General features: G+C 41.4%; 1 protein-coding gene across 3 annotated transcripts in view; it reads left to right on the top strand.

Annotated features, from left to right (window-relative positions):
- RALGAPA2 (Ral GTPase activating protein catalytic alpha subunit 2) overlaps positions 1–14,075 on the top strand; it is a 288,904-nt gene that overhangs the window by 177,306 nt on the left and 97,523 nt on the right. For all 3 annotated transcript variants that reach the window (XM_023761269.1, XM_023761268.1, XM_014463288.2), the window contains 5 exons: positions 456–639; positions 3,350–4,121; positions 4,799–4,870; positions 9,427–9,550; positions 12,262–12,417. In XM_023761269.1, coding sequence (XP_023617037.1) covers positions 456–639; positions 3,350–4,121; positions 4,799–4,870; positions 9,427–9,550; positions 12,262–12,417 — 1,308 coding nt within the window. The remainder of the gene's footprint in view (positions 1–455; positions 640–3,349; positions 4,122–4,798; positions 4,871–9,426; positions 9,551–12,261; positions 12,418–14,075) is intronic.

Raw genomic sequence — 14,075 nt, 5'->3', positions numbered from 1 at the left:
ATGCAATAGCTAGGCTTTGTCTCCCAATTTACTTCCTCGCGACTAATTATGTGTCCTCGGGTGGACTGGAGCAGGACTTAGGTGTGTGCAACCATACAGAATGGCAAAATAGGCGCTTTTTTACTTTTGCTTTTTTTTTTTTTAACTTGAGAATGTATTTATTGTCATTGATGTGAAAGGAACAAATAAACTTGCTAATAGCAAGACTATGCTTTAGAATGAAAAGGATTTGATGTTTTCAAGTATTACAAAGCAAGTGTCCCACCTCCTAAGGCAGCGGTCGCCAGCCAGTGGTCCTGGTGGTCCATGAGGTCCGAAAGGAAACCTTTGGAGCAGTGGTCGCCAACTGGTGGTCCGTGGACCACTGGTGGTCCATGAGGTCTGAAAGGTTGGCGACCGCTGTCCTAAGGGACAGAGAGTTATCCGTGGCACACATTCCCTTCTGTTTTTCACAGGTTCTGCACTGCTGTGTTTGTGGCTCAAGCACATACACCCAACAGAGTCACTACACACTGACCCTGGCTGACCTGTCATCCTCAGATTATGACCCCTTCCTGCCACTGGCAAACGTGATGAATTCTGAGCCAGTCCAATATCACTCATCAGCAGAACTGGGCAACCTGCTTACTGTTGAAGAGGGTGAGATTTTTTTCAGAATACTAACTTTTGTGGGCAGGAAAAGGAAAGATTATAGCCTTTTATCCATGCTTGCTGTATTGTTTTTAATTCTAGTTGTTGAATTCCTGGTTTCTAGAGTTCTCTGTGAAAATTCTGCCTTTCTTGTTTCTCCTTTTTCTCTGTTTCTTCTCTTCCCCTTCCTTTTCTCACCGTAGTTGAATGTTGTGTTATTGAAGAAACATATGTCTCAGACCCATGGGACCCACAAGAACAGTTCATTTTCTGTCCCCAAGGAGCTTTACATCTAACGGGAGAGACAGGATTAATACACAAGGACTCATTTGTGCGCTGGTAGCACCATAGCGGTTTCCCATGGAGAAGGACCAAAGCCAGACTTGGAGGGACGGACAGACTCTGAAAGAAGATTGTAAAGTGTTCCAGACTAAGAGAGCATCCTGAAGAGAGAGATGGGAATTTACGTGCCACAGTTTGAGGATAGCTCAGTTCACAGCATAGGGGCCATTTTAGAATGTGGGTATCATCAGGGCTTAGTATGTCCTCCTTAACCAACCTTCTCTCCAGAATGACAAGAGCTCATCTCTGGAATGTGAGTCAAAATGTGGTTGTGTCATCTATATGTACATTGCATAGACCCACAACCCCAACTCAACACACACACACACACACACACACACACACACACACAAATGAGTATGTAAATCTAGTGAACTCTGAGTATTAAATTGTTTCAATGTCAGTTTCCTGGTTGTAACATGGTACTATTGCTATGTAAGATGCTACTATTGGGGTGAAGGATATTTGGAATCCCTTTGTATTATTTCTTATAAGTAATGGAGGTGGGATTTGAATTTAAGGTTTAATGACCAAGTTCCAGAAACCTCATATTAGTTATTCTGATATTTTGCAAGAATACACTAAAGACTCATTTTGAGTTGTGTTGCTGGTGGATGGTGTGTGGCACCTTTTCATCTTCTTGTTACCCTCCCTTTACTTAATTATGTAATTGTCTTTTTCTGGAGTTCACTGTTTGCTTTTCCACACAATTGTAAATGCAAACCATATTTTTTTTAAGAAAGTGACCCTTTATCTGTTTCCTTTGTTTCTTACCTTTGTAGTCCATGTCTCATAAAAAAAAAGTAATCTACTTTTTCCTAAAGTTATTAATTTATATTCATCCCTATAACTGTCATAAAAATTGGTTCACCACTTATTATAATTCATCACTTGAAAATAGAAGATTAGCAAGTTAGTGGAAAAGTATAAACCTAAAAATGCACCTTTAAGTTTTGGTACCATTTTTCTTTCAGTGTACAGCATTCTTTGACTTGATCATTTATTAAACACAGATGATATCTTGTTCATTGAAAAGCAAAGAGAATCAAGAAGAAATCCAAGAAAAATCTGGACAGTTTTGTTTTCCTCAGTCATCACGTAGAATTTCTTAGATTTTAGGACCTGATTTGTAGGATTTATACATCATAAAATAGGTGTTTTATAAATAAGTTAATTGGATTTTCAGTGTCTGAGAGAGAGGATGTTTAGTATGAAAGTTAATTTTCTTGTGGATTTAGATTAAATTAATAAAGTAGTTTTGTTAATTTAATCAATCAATTCACTTTATTTTACTGATATTTAATTAATTTTTTATTAATATTTAATTTTTATATTGTGAATTTAGAAAACAAGTATTTCCTAAACCTTTAAGCCCAAATTATAAACCTTAGTTTATTTTACTATCTAGTGATTTATTTTTGTTCACATTAAAAGGTATCATTTTTTGTTCTTAGATTAATGCACAATTTTTTGTGAATGTGGTAGATGAAACTCTCTAACTGTTCTCAAGCTTAAGTGATTGTCTCAATGCATTCTCACGGATTTAGTTTGTTTGCTTCTCCATTCTGCCTCAAACTTTTTACAAGGCCCACTTTTAGATGCCGTTTTCAGTTTTTCTGTACATTTGAAGTCTTGAAAATTTTGTAAATCAGTTGCTCTTGGGCATTTAATCATCAACTACAAATTTAGTTAAAGCCTTCTAAGCATTTCCATAAATTACTAATATATCAGATTCTGTTAAATATTTAAAATGCCCTAACAACAAAACATAAATTGTCACAATGATCTTAAAGCCAATTGCAAAATATACAGGGTGGGGCATAAGCAGGTTTACAGTTGTTGGTATGGAAAATAATACAGTAATTAATAAATAATAATGCAAGTATAAATTTCGTGTTTCATATACTCACAACTGAATTCCGTATTTAAGCAGTCATAGGCTGGATTTATTTTCTTACCAGTGTCTGCCTTTATCCTAATGAGGGGAGCGAGTTAACCTCTCTGGTCCAGCCTCCACCTGCTCCCAGCCTCCAGCTGTTCAGCTCTGCCATCCTCTCCAACTGCAGATTTTGGCTTCCCAGAGCTCCCAAACTGTCACCTTTTTAAGGACAAGGACCTTTCTCTTGTTTATTGTTGTCTCTGCAAACTTTTAAATGCCCCTTTCAGAATGAAATCTTCATGTAAATTGATTCTTTTAGCAATCTATTTAAACTGTGCCTTTAAATTCATATAGAATGTGTCAAGAAAAAAAGTAGGTTCAGAAGATTCCCAGACTGAAAAAAAGCAAATAGTCTAAGTACAGATTGACATCTGGTGGTGCTCAGTGTTCATCTTCATTCTCCACTGTATCTTTATGTTTCCTTACTTTTGTTCACAGAGAGGAAGAGACGAAGTTTGGAGCTGATCCCTCTTACTGCCCGCAGGGTGATGGCCCACCTGGTGAACCACCTGGGACACTTCCCCCTCCGTGGGGGCCCGGCCGTGCTGCACAGCCTGGTCAGTGAGAACCACGACAACACACACGCGGAAGCCTCTGAGCTCTCCTCCGAGGTGTTCAGGAGCCCGAACTTGCAGCTGTTTGTATTTAATGACAGCACCCTCATCTCCTACCTCCAGACTCCCACAGAAGGCCTGGCAGGCGGCTCACCAGCGGGGGCTCTCTCGGACGTGAGAGTCATTGTAAGGGACATCTCAGGGAAGTACTCTTGGGATGGGAAGGTGTTGTATGGACCTTTGGAAGGCTGCTTAGCACTCAACAGCAGAAATCCTTCATTTCTGCTTTCAGGCTGGCATCATCAAACATTTGGACCTCCGAGAGACTGTTCTCAAACTGAGGAGGGAGAGGATGCCCTCGACAAATTACTTGAAAACATTGGCCACACAAGTCCTGAATGCCTTTTACCATCGCAGTTAAATCTAAATGAGCCTTCCCTACCCCCATGTGGAATGAATCGTGACCAAGAGAAGGAAATCATCGAGGTCATTTTGCGCCAGAACGCACAAGAAGCCGAGCATGTTCGGAGGAGTAACTCCGATTCGGCCATGAGAGTCACCAGCCAGGAGCAGCCCTCACCCGTGGAGCCCCGAGGACCCTTTTATTTCTGCAGGTTGCTGCTTGATGACTTGGGAATGAATTCTTGGGACAGAAGGTAACGATCCACGCTAGACCTATTTTGTTATTTTTGTATGAATTCTTTTTTTATCAGTTTGGACTTGGGGAAGTAAGAACAGAAATGGAAATTTTTCTCAATTTCAGCCTTTACAACTTTTCTGCTGCTAAATTAAAGCTAGCTAGAAACTGTCCTGTATTGATTGCACAGGTTGATTCCAGGCATCTGGTGTACATTTTAAAAGCTATCAAACGTTTTCTGATGAAAGATAGCTTGGCATAGGAGTTCAAGAGACACAGTTAAATCCAGTGGGGAGTGTGGTTCAGTGGAGAAGACTGTGTGGAAGAGGGTAGCCCCCTGATAATGGGATGGGGTTTTTAAGGACAACGGTGGGGGAAAGAGATTCATAGTAGAGCCAACAGTGAAAACAGACACACACACACACACACACACACACACAAGTCACATACTCATTTACCACAGAGCCATCCAGCTTCCTGGACAGCAACGGGATGCAGTGGAATTTTGATGCCTTTGAATGCCTTAAGGAGAATTGAGTTCATTCTGTGGTTTTGATCACAAATCTTTTGTTAATGCAGCAGATGGGTAGATGGGTGAATGGATGGATGATGGATAAGTTTGCCAGTTGATTGACTGGAAAAAGCGAAATTGGTCTGTGATTACATGACTTTTCTTCCATTCCTTTTTCTCCATAGGAAGAATTTTCATCTATTGAAGAAAAATTCAAAATTATTGAGAGAACTAAAAAATCTGGACTCCCGTCAGTGGTATGTGACAGTATATCACACCACTTCCTTCCTTTCTGTCTGTGTGTGCTTAGATGACAGATACAGATGACAGATACACCTGCGGAGACACCCAAGGTAGTTCTGTAAGGCAGAATTGCTGACATTTGCACATGTCATCCTTTCGCTATTTTTACCCTTAGAGTAAGCTCACATGTTTGCTACACTAAGAAGAGTTCGGTGCTCCCACCTAATCTGTGCCTTTGATTGGGGACCTTTCATGAGGTAGCCAGTGGACATTCCTTTCATTTAATCTCTTTTTCTGACGAGGAACAGAGCCTCACTTAGGTTAAAGATTACCCTGCCCGTGCTCACACAGTCTGTGTTGATTGAACCCCATGAAATTGCTGCTCCACGATGTTGTCAAGGTTAAAACCAGTTTGTTGTAATTAGTAACGTACTAATAGTAAGCCTCATTTTCCAAAGCTGGTCAAATCTCAGATCTCTCATTTTTTTCAAACAATCTTAGAAGCAACTCTAAACATGAGCTCACAATCAGTTTTTGATCTGGGGAAATGCATGCTTCCAAAAACATCCAGTAAAGTAAGTGTGGTAGTTGGTACATAACACGTGCTCCTTGAACAAACTGCTTTCTTAATCTTCGTTTTTTAAAAACACTTTTAAAAATAGCTTTTATTCCTCTTCTATTTCCCTTAAGAATATCATTAGATTTCTCATTAGAGAGGAAAAACCTGAAGCCATTATTCCTCACGTTGCCCTTCATCATACTCAGTTTCCCAATTGTTGTTGTGCTTCTTTTCTCTAGAGCAGCAGTCGCCAACCTTTCGGACCTCACGGACCACTGGCTGGCGACCACTGCTCTAGAGGAACAGAGACTGAATTCTCTTGGAGACTCTGTGAGGGATTTCTTCTGGAGGACTTAGGGATTTGCTTCCCTCTCCCTCTCGTCCTCCAGTGTTAGACAAGCAGTCACTTGGGTTCCAAACTCAGCTTTTCAAGCATATGCTGAATTACTTGGTGCTTCTTAATATTAAGTGAATACATTGGTATCTTGTAATTGTGTGTTAATGCACTTCAGTTGCATGAGGTACAATTGAATTAGCTCCCTGGAGTGCTGTTGCAGTAAATGTGGCTTTGGAGAGCTGATTGGCAAATCCTCTGCCCCTTGATTAACCTTTGCTAAAAACCACAACTCCTGGTGCTTCTTGACATCTAAAAAGGTATCAACTTTTTTTTTTCTTTAGTGGAAATAAGTCAGGGACTCTTTAGCTATGAGAAATCTAGACTGTCCTGTGTATTGGTCAGTAATCAGGTAGCACACCATGCTCCTCAACTTTCAATTTGGATGTTTGCATTTATTTATTTATTTATTTTAATTTTTTTTTAAAAAGGGGAGAATGATGATTTTTATTTTTATTTTTTAAAATATATTTTATTGATTTTTTACAGAGAGGAAGGGAGAGGGATAGAGAGTTAGAAACATCAATCAGCTGCCTCCTGCACACTCCCTACTGGGGACGTGCCCGCAACCAAGGTACATGTCCTTGACCGGAATCAAACCTGGGACCCTTGAGTCCGCAGGCTGACGCTCTATCCACTGAGCCAAACCAGTTAGGGCTGCATTTATTTTTTACATCAGTTTCTCTCCCTGCTCTCAAAGCATAGTTCTTGCTTAGCATGCTCTTGGGAAAAGTAGGGGCTATCTTGCAACTATCACCTATATACTCGGAAGTTAGCAAAGATGTAAATAGTGTGATGACTATTTACATACAGTGTGTTCCCCTCTTAAATATCAATGCCTTTTGCCACTCCGTGGTAAGGTGAAAGTTAAAATTGTTTCCTTTGCTTGGCTTTTTAATGTGACAGCACGGGGAAACTGAGCTATTCTGGCCTATTCCTAATAAGAAAGAAAAATGCATTCTAATGAGGAAGAGGAAATGGTTGTTTTATGCATGTGTGTTGCTGAATTTCCTGCTCCTTCATGCATGGGTCATGCAGCTTCTGGATATGAAGTGCTGTTGATGTTGCTAATTATAATTTCAAAAGCCTGGCTCTAATAAGGCCAGATAGCAGCTTCTGCATCCTTGCTGGCTCTCTGTGGTGCTAACATTTTAGAGGATGTGAAATTTGATTAATGTTTACAACTAAAGATCACCTTTCCTCACACCTACACCAGTCAGGCAGTCACTGGGGCTTGGTGCCCTGTGCTCCCACATTGAATTAATGACTCAAGAATCTCTGAGCAGCTGCAAAGTAAAAAGCTTAGGCTTGATAAACCTAATATTGTTTTCATGTATGTAAAGTCTATAGAATAGAAAAAAATTGAATGCTGACTACTTTTTTTAAAAAAGAGAGAGCTGCCAGAAGAAATTGAGTAACTATACTGGTTTCTTCTGTGCCGAAAGAGACAGTGTTTTAGGTCATGGTTATGATCTCTGTTATCATCCGAGCCCCCAAATTGTTATAGCTCTAAGAATAAGCCAGCCAGGTTCTAGGCTGCCTGCGCACCCTGCCTGCTGCTCAGGGAGTAAACAGCGTCACCTTTCAGAGCTCCATGCTGCATGAGGACAAGCTTTCGGACAGTCTTGAAGCACAAGGTCTCTCCTGGAGCGTTGAGCCCCAGGCGTCCATCCCCACAATACTCACCTCTCCTCATAACACCTGTTCTCATCTAGAGAAGCACCCCCACGTGTGTGCTCATGCGACCCCAGTCAGGACATTCAGAGCATCCACCTTCTCCGGTGGCAGCAGGACAGTAAGCATCAGAAGCCTTACAAATAGGCAGTGATCAGGATTCCATTTCTATGACTTTATTTTAAGGACATATCAAAGACAATATGAACATGTCTAAAATTGGAAGCAACCTAAATGTCGTATAATGAGGATTTGGGATGTGGTATATTAATGTAATGAGATGTTATACAACCATTAAATAACGTAGTTATAGAAAAGCATGATATTAAAGTGTTTACACTAAAAAATGGTTACATGGAGAATTGTATGTTTTGTGTATTTTATACAATAAAGTACTCATAAATACTTTAAGTGAAAAAAAGTTGTAAAATAGAATATAGTAGCTGCTCATTTTTGTATACAAAAAATGGTAACAGGTTCTTTGCTTATATATTGAAATAACAAGTTTTTGTCATTTCTTAAATTTTGTAATTTTCATTGTATGCTTATTACATGTAAACTATGGGGGAAATGAATAAGGTATCTGGATAAATAGAAGAGTAATTTCCTCACCCATTTATTTATATGACTTTTTGGTTGAGTTCCAATTCATTCTGCTCATTAGTAAAAAACAACACACACAAAACAACAACTTCAGAAGGAAATACTTGCAAATATATTAAAATATGATCCCCAAATTTCACCAGTACAGATGTCTAACCAGATTACAATGTCGAGATATTAAACAGTTAGACAGTAGAAACATTCTCATATTGTTTAAGCATTTGATAATTTTTTCTATGAGATTTTTTAGAATATAATGCAAAAATAAGGAGAGGAATGGAACTATTCTGGAAGTGGTAATCCAAATTTTAAGAAGATAGAAACTAGAGTGCCTTGGATGATGAGAGAGTGGAGTGAACAATACTTGATTAAAGTTCTGTTTCAATGAAAAACATCTTCATCTTTAAACTATCTCTGAATTGCTTGGAATAAGTCCAGTTATTTTGATACTTTTCACAAATTACACACTTATTACAGTGTGTAATTTATAGAAATTGGTCACTAATACATTTAAATATACCATCATATCTCTGGTCAGTTCACCAGAAATTTAACTGGACATCTAGTATGTGCTAAGGACTGTACTAGATGTACAAAAGGTAAAAAGGAAGGGATCCTTTCCTCAATGTGCATATTATGTTTAAGGATTTAATAGCAATGTGCCCAAAATCCATCATGGAAGAAGTGGATGAAACCTCTTATATGGCCAAAGAGGTTTTGCTAGATAGCTATACACCCTACTAAGCGCCCTCAGGTTAGTCAGAGCACAGAGTGGGTATATACCCTCACAAAGAAAATATCTAAGTTTGCTCTGCTTAGAAAAAGTTTGTTTCCCATAAAGTCTTGTGAGGCATGTTCTACAGTTCCAATTATGGAACTACCCAATATCCTCAGCTGGAAGTGCAGAAAATGAAATATGGGTGGTAACATGGATCTATTCACAATTGATATCTGTTTAAAATGCTTTCAGAGATATATGATTTAAGTGGAGAGAACTTGTCAAGTAGTGTGTTGTAACATGCTGTTAAGTATATCATCTGTCTTGAGAGAGTGATCTCAAGAATCAGACTGCCCTGCTTCAATTCCCCGTCTCCTGCTTGGTATGTGTGCTTTTTAAAAACTTTCTGTGCTTCCTCCAACCAACCTCTACGAGGGAGGTGAAGATGATAATACTCGTCTCAGTAGGGTTGTTGCAAAGAGTAAATGAGATCATGTGTGGAACCTTCTTAGAACAGTGACTGACCCCTAGTAAGTTCTCAGTAGGAGTTATGCTGGTGGTAGTTGTAAAATAAGATTTGATATCTAAAAATTCTCACTTCTTTAAATTTAAATTTTTATAGCCGTGAAACGCATAAAATTGCAGTGTTTTACATTGCTGAAGGTCAAGAAGACAAGTGTTCAATCCTCTCCAATGAAAAAGGAAGCCAAGCATATGAAGACTTTGTTGCTGGACTTGGATGGGAGGTAATTAATTTCATTCAGTAGGTGTTTATTGACCAGCATTATTTAAAGATGTATATAAACTAGACATTGATTGTATATGTCAGTGATGGCGAACCTATGACACGCGTGTCAGAGGTGACACGCGAACTCATTTTTTTGGTTGATTTTTCTTTGTTAAATGGCATTTAAATATATAAAATAAATATCAAAAATATAAGTCTTTGTTTTACTATGGTTGCAAATATCAAAAAATTTCTATATGTGACACGGCACCAGAGTTAAGTTTAAGGTTTATCAAAATGCTGACATGCCGAGCTCAAAAGGTTCGCCATCACTGGTATATGGTTTTACAAGAATGTAATGAATTTGACATCTTCTGTTAGTTGGTTTTCAGTACTTTATACATGAACTTTTGTTTCCCTTAACTTTCCTCTTAATATTATTTCATTTGTTCTTTATCAGAGCTGCATAGTCAGATCAGCTCAGATCACCTAACCATAGACAATTTGTGGTAAGAGAAGGCAAATATAGGCAGAGAAGCAATGGCTTTGGCCACAATATGGAGAATGGAAAAGAAATCAGTAACTTGATGGGTGAACAGACAAAGAGTTGGATGAAGTCAAACGTTGGAATGAAAATAGAATATAGTAACCATGATGGTTTAGCTATCCAACCTATTTCTCTAGGGTAGATCCCAGGATGATTAACAATGAAAATTTTGTTTGTGCTTTTCTAAATGATACTCTGACAGACAGACATATGTACATTTATATATATATGTGCATGCATTTATGTTGGGAGACAGGGCTAGTGGGTCTCCTACTTGGGGACCGCACAGTCAGACACCCAGTGACAGCAAAGTGGCTCCTACTGCAGAGCCAAACTACTCAGTCTCAGCCCATCTCCAACTCTGTCTCACCCAGGAGGATCACCCCAGCGCAACTCACGTTGGGTGCAGGCAGCCATCCCCTCTGCAGGACCAAATTTACCAGGGCAGAGCTTCTGGGGCTTGGTAGAACAGATCATAAGAGTACCCTGTTGGGCATGGTGCCTCTGAGCCTGCGGGAAGGGGCCAAGCATTTCATCCTGGTCCCAGACAATAGCTTCTGGGGCAACACACTTCAAATGTTAGAGCAGCACACCCTTCCCATTGCAGAACTGAGCTTAGCTGGGCAAGGCCACTGGGACTTGGGAGAGCCAATCCAAACAGTCTCCCATGGAGGTATTGCCTGCAAACTGGTAGGAGAGGGGCGGGCACTTCTTCTTCCCCTTCCCAGGATAGTGCAGGCTGATTCCAGGCAAAATCTTCCTTGGGAGACACTCTGAAAATCCTGGCTTTGCTCTGATCCCCCTTGTGGGACTGAACTCAGCAGGGCGGGGCGCCAGAGTGGCCAGGCAGTCCCAGTGATTCAACAGGTGGGTGCCGAGCCCCACTGACTGTGTGATGTAGGTGGGAAAGTGGTCTCTTCCAAAGCTACACAGTTCAATCACTGTCTGAGTCTCCACCAAGAGCTTCTCCAGAAAAAGAGTCCCCAGAGGTCCCCACTGGGTGCAGCCAGCAGACCCCACTGTAGTACCCGAGGACAGCGGAGTAGTGTTGCCAGTAGCTGGAGGATGGGGCAGTGACAATAGGAGCACTTCACCCAGGAAAAGTGGCCTCTGGGTCTCTAGCAAACACACTTCTCTCCCAGGTGGACTGAATCCCCACTGGTTTTCACCTCCAAATGCTATTTACTGTTAATGCAGCCTTCTCTTCCCATCTCTGTTGCTCTGGTTTAGGGATCCCTGCATGGGGTTGAGACCCCTTATTCCTGGCGGGAAGGGGTTTTGCAGTCAGGGTATCCCTCCGGCTTCTCAGCCACCACACAAGGTGCAGAGGGCCAGCCCTTTCCACATCTCTGCCCTTCTTACCAGACTCTATGTGGCATCTTCTGTAAATCCTTGGTTATAATATTTCAGTTGGCTAGCGTGCTGGGAGCAGGAGAATGTAGCTTCCACCTACTCTCCAGCCATCTTAGAATCTGAAACAACACTTTATTTTTTAAAAAATATTTTTTATTAATTTCAGAGAGGAAGGAAGAGAGAGAGAGAGAAACATCAATGATGAGAGAGAATTATTAATTGGCTGCCTCCTCCACGCTCCCCACTGGGGATCGAGCCTGCAACCTGGGCATGTGCCCTTGACCGGAATCGAACCTGGGACCCTTTAATCCGCAGGTCAATGCTCTATCCACTGAGCCAAACCGGCTAGGGCTGAAACAACACTTTAAAAGGCAGTTTAGCAATGACTGTTAAATTTTGAACCATCTGTACCCGTTGACTCAATATCCTAGAGAAACACTGCTTTGAATGCTCCTCTGGTTTGACCTTCAGAAAACTCCATAAAACCATCAATAGGGAAACTGTGTGTGTGTGTGTATGTGTGTGTGTGTGTGTGTGTGTATACCACTAGCGGTACACACACACACATACACACACAGAGAAACAAAGTTAGACAAATATGCACCAAACTTTTGATAATTATTTTCTTAAGTTAGTAAGATTATGGAACACTCTTATTGTTAATGTTTCTTTAATATTTCAATTTTGTCTGACTTTGTATTACATTTGTTTTCGTTAGAAAACTATAGAAATGAACATAATTAATTTTTTTTAAATGCACTTTCCTTCTTAGTGAATAAGAAGAGCTAATGTTTAAAACCTGTTTCTTTTTCCTCCGTGACCTGGGTCAGGTGGATCTCTCAACCCACTGTGGGTTCATGGGTGGACTTCAGCGCAACGGCAGCACAGGACAGACCGCCCCTTACTATGCTACCTCGACTGTGGAAGTGATTTTCCACGTTTCCACTCGGATGCCATCAGACTCAGATGATTCACTCACCAAAAAGGTAAGGACCTGGGGTGCAGGTGGGCTCTCCTGGTACTGAACAAAGGCCATGGATAGCATGCACTGAGACCAGCTAACTCTGGATGCAGCCTCGGTGTCCCTCTTCTCTAACTACAGCTGTAGTTAATCTGAAATATTTGGCGTGGCACAAACTAAATCAAGAAATAGGTGAAAAGCAATCAATCATTTGAGTCTTAAATCCTGCGATTACGATTTAGGAAGAATCTTTAATGGTATTACTTTTGGATATTTCCTCACATGCCTGATAACTGACAGAAAGTGACAGTGTTGACCTCTCCTGTTGGCAAAGGTCGTAAGATGTAATGACCCTGAACCAGCGGAGCCCTGAGAAAGCCAGCGCCTCTCGGGCTAGCTGTGCGGCAGTGTGGCAGTGGCTGTGAAGATGGGAAGTGCAGCTGTGCTGCTGGCCAGGTGTCCCACCTTTGGCACTCTCCTTGGTTCCCCTTCAAGTTGGCCCTGTGGGCAGTTTTCTCTAGATTCAGAGGAAACCTTCCCACCTCCGCGGCACCTCCCCCAGGGGAACAGGCCTTGTGCTTTCCAGTCGGCTGGGCTGGATGTTCACCTCAGGGGGGCTTCTGTTAGAAGTGAGGAGCACCTGAATGGGGAGGAAGCCTGGAAATCTGACCCACTCCTGTGAGTTTCCCGATGGGAAGAACGTCCACTGGCCTGCTAGTGAGTGGCAGCACCTGGAATTCCTGCCTTACACACACTCTCTTCCTACAAGGAACTGAGGACAGCACCTGGTGGGTTGGAAAACGGGTTATTCAGATGCTGACTAAGGCTGGCCCTTGGGTTCTGGAGATAGGCAGACCTGGGCTCAGGTTTATATCCAGTTACTTTACTAGCCTGTGCCGCAGCTTCTTCATCTATTAAATGAGATTTAAAATATAGCTTATGCCACAGGGTTATTGTGAAGTAAATGGATAAGACCTGTAAAATTGCTTAGCACAGTGCCTGGTAAGATCTCTGACAGGAGCCCTCATCATTGCCCATCAGCATAATTGATTCTTTTATTCCCCTGGTTTATTAGGCAGATGATTGATATTGGCCGATGGGCCTCACTCTACCCGCTTTCTTTCCTTCCTCTGCGGTTTTGCCTTTTGACTGCTGTAGCCGCTGACTCTGGACCACGATCACGGTGGCAGCAGTGAGTCTTCCCACGAGACCTCAGCACTCTGGTCTCGGCACAATCACAGACAACTCTCACCGTGACTGAGTGTCTAGGATGCACAAAGCCTGATGGGCTTTCACTCCCAGGCCACGTGCTAGCATGGCCCCCCATTGGCCGTGGGCTGGCTCCCACAGACACGGAGGAGCTGCCTCCACGTCTTAGGTTTTGATGGCTGCCCAGGCTGTGGTGTTCTCAGTGAAGGGGACCCTGCCCTCAGAGAATCGATTTCAGATGAGCAAGACCCAGGTGGGGTTTACGCATTCGTTCCCTTCTAAGTTCCTTGTAAATTGCTGCTATTCTGAAAATGTGTCACCATAGTCTATGATTCATGACTGAGAACTATTTTATTAAAAGATAGGCATATATAGAAAAATTTTAAAAATTGTTTTCTAAGTAAAGTAGGATTGTCTTTTTTGAGAAAAGACATGGTGTTTTCTTGATGATATGCCATGCGATAAATAATGTTC

The sequence above is a fragment of the Myotis lucifugus genome, unplaced genomic scaffold (genome assembly GCF_000147115.1).
Source record: "Myotis lucifugus unplaced genomic scaffold, Myoluc2.0 scaffold_205, whole genome shotgun sequence".
NCBI lineage: Eukaryota > Metazoa > Chordata > Mammalia > Chiroptera > Vespertilionidae > Myotis > Myotis lucifugus.
This window is presented reverse-complemented; position numbering and strand designations above follow the sequence as displayed.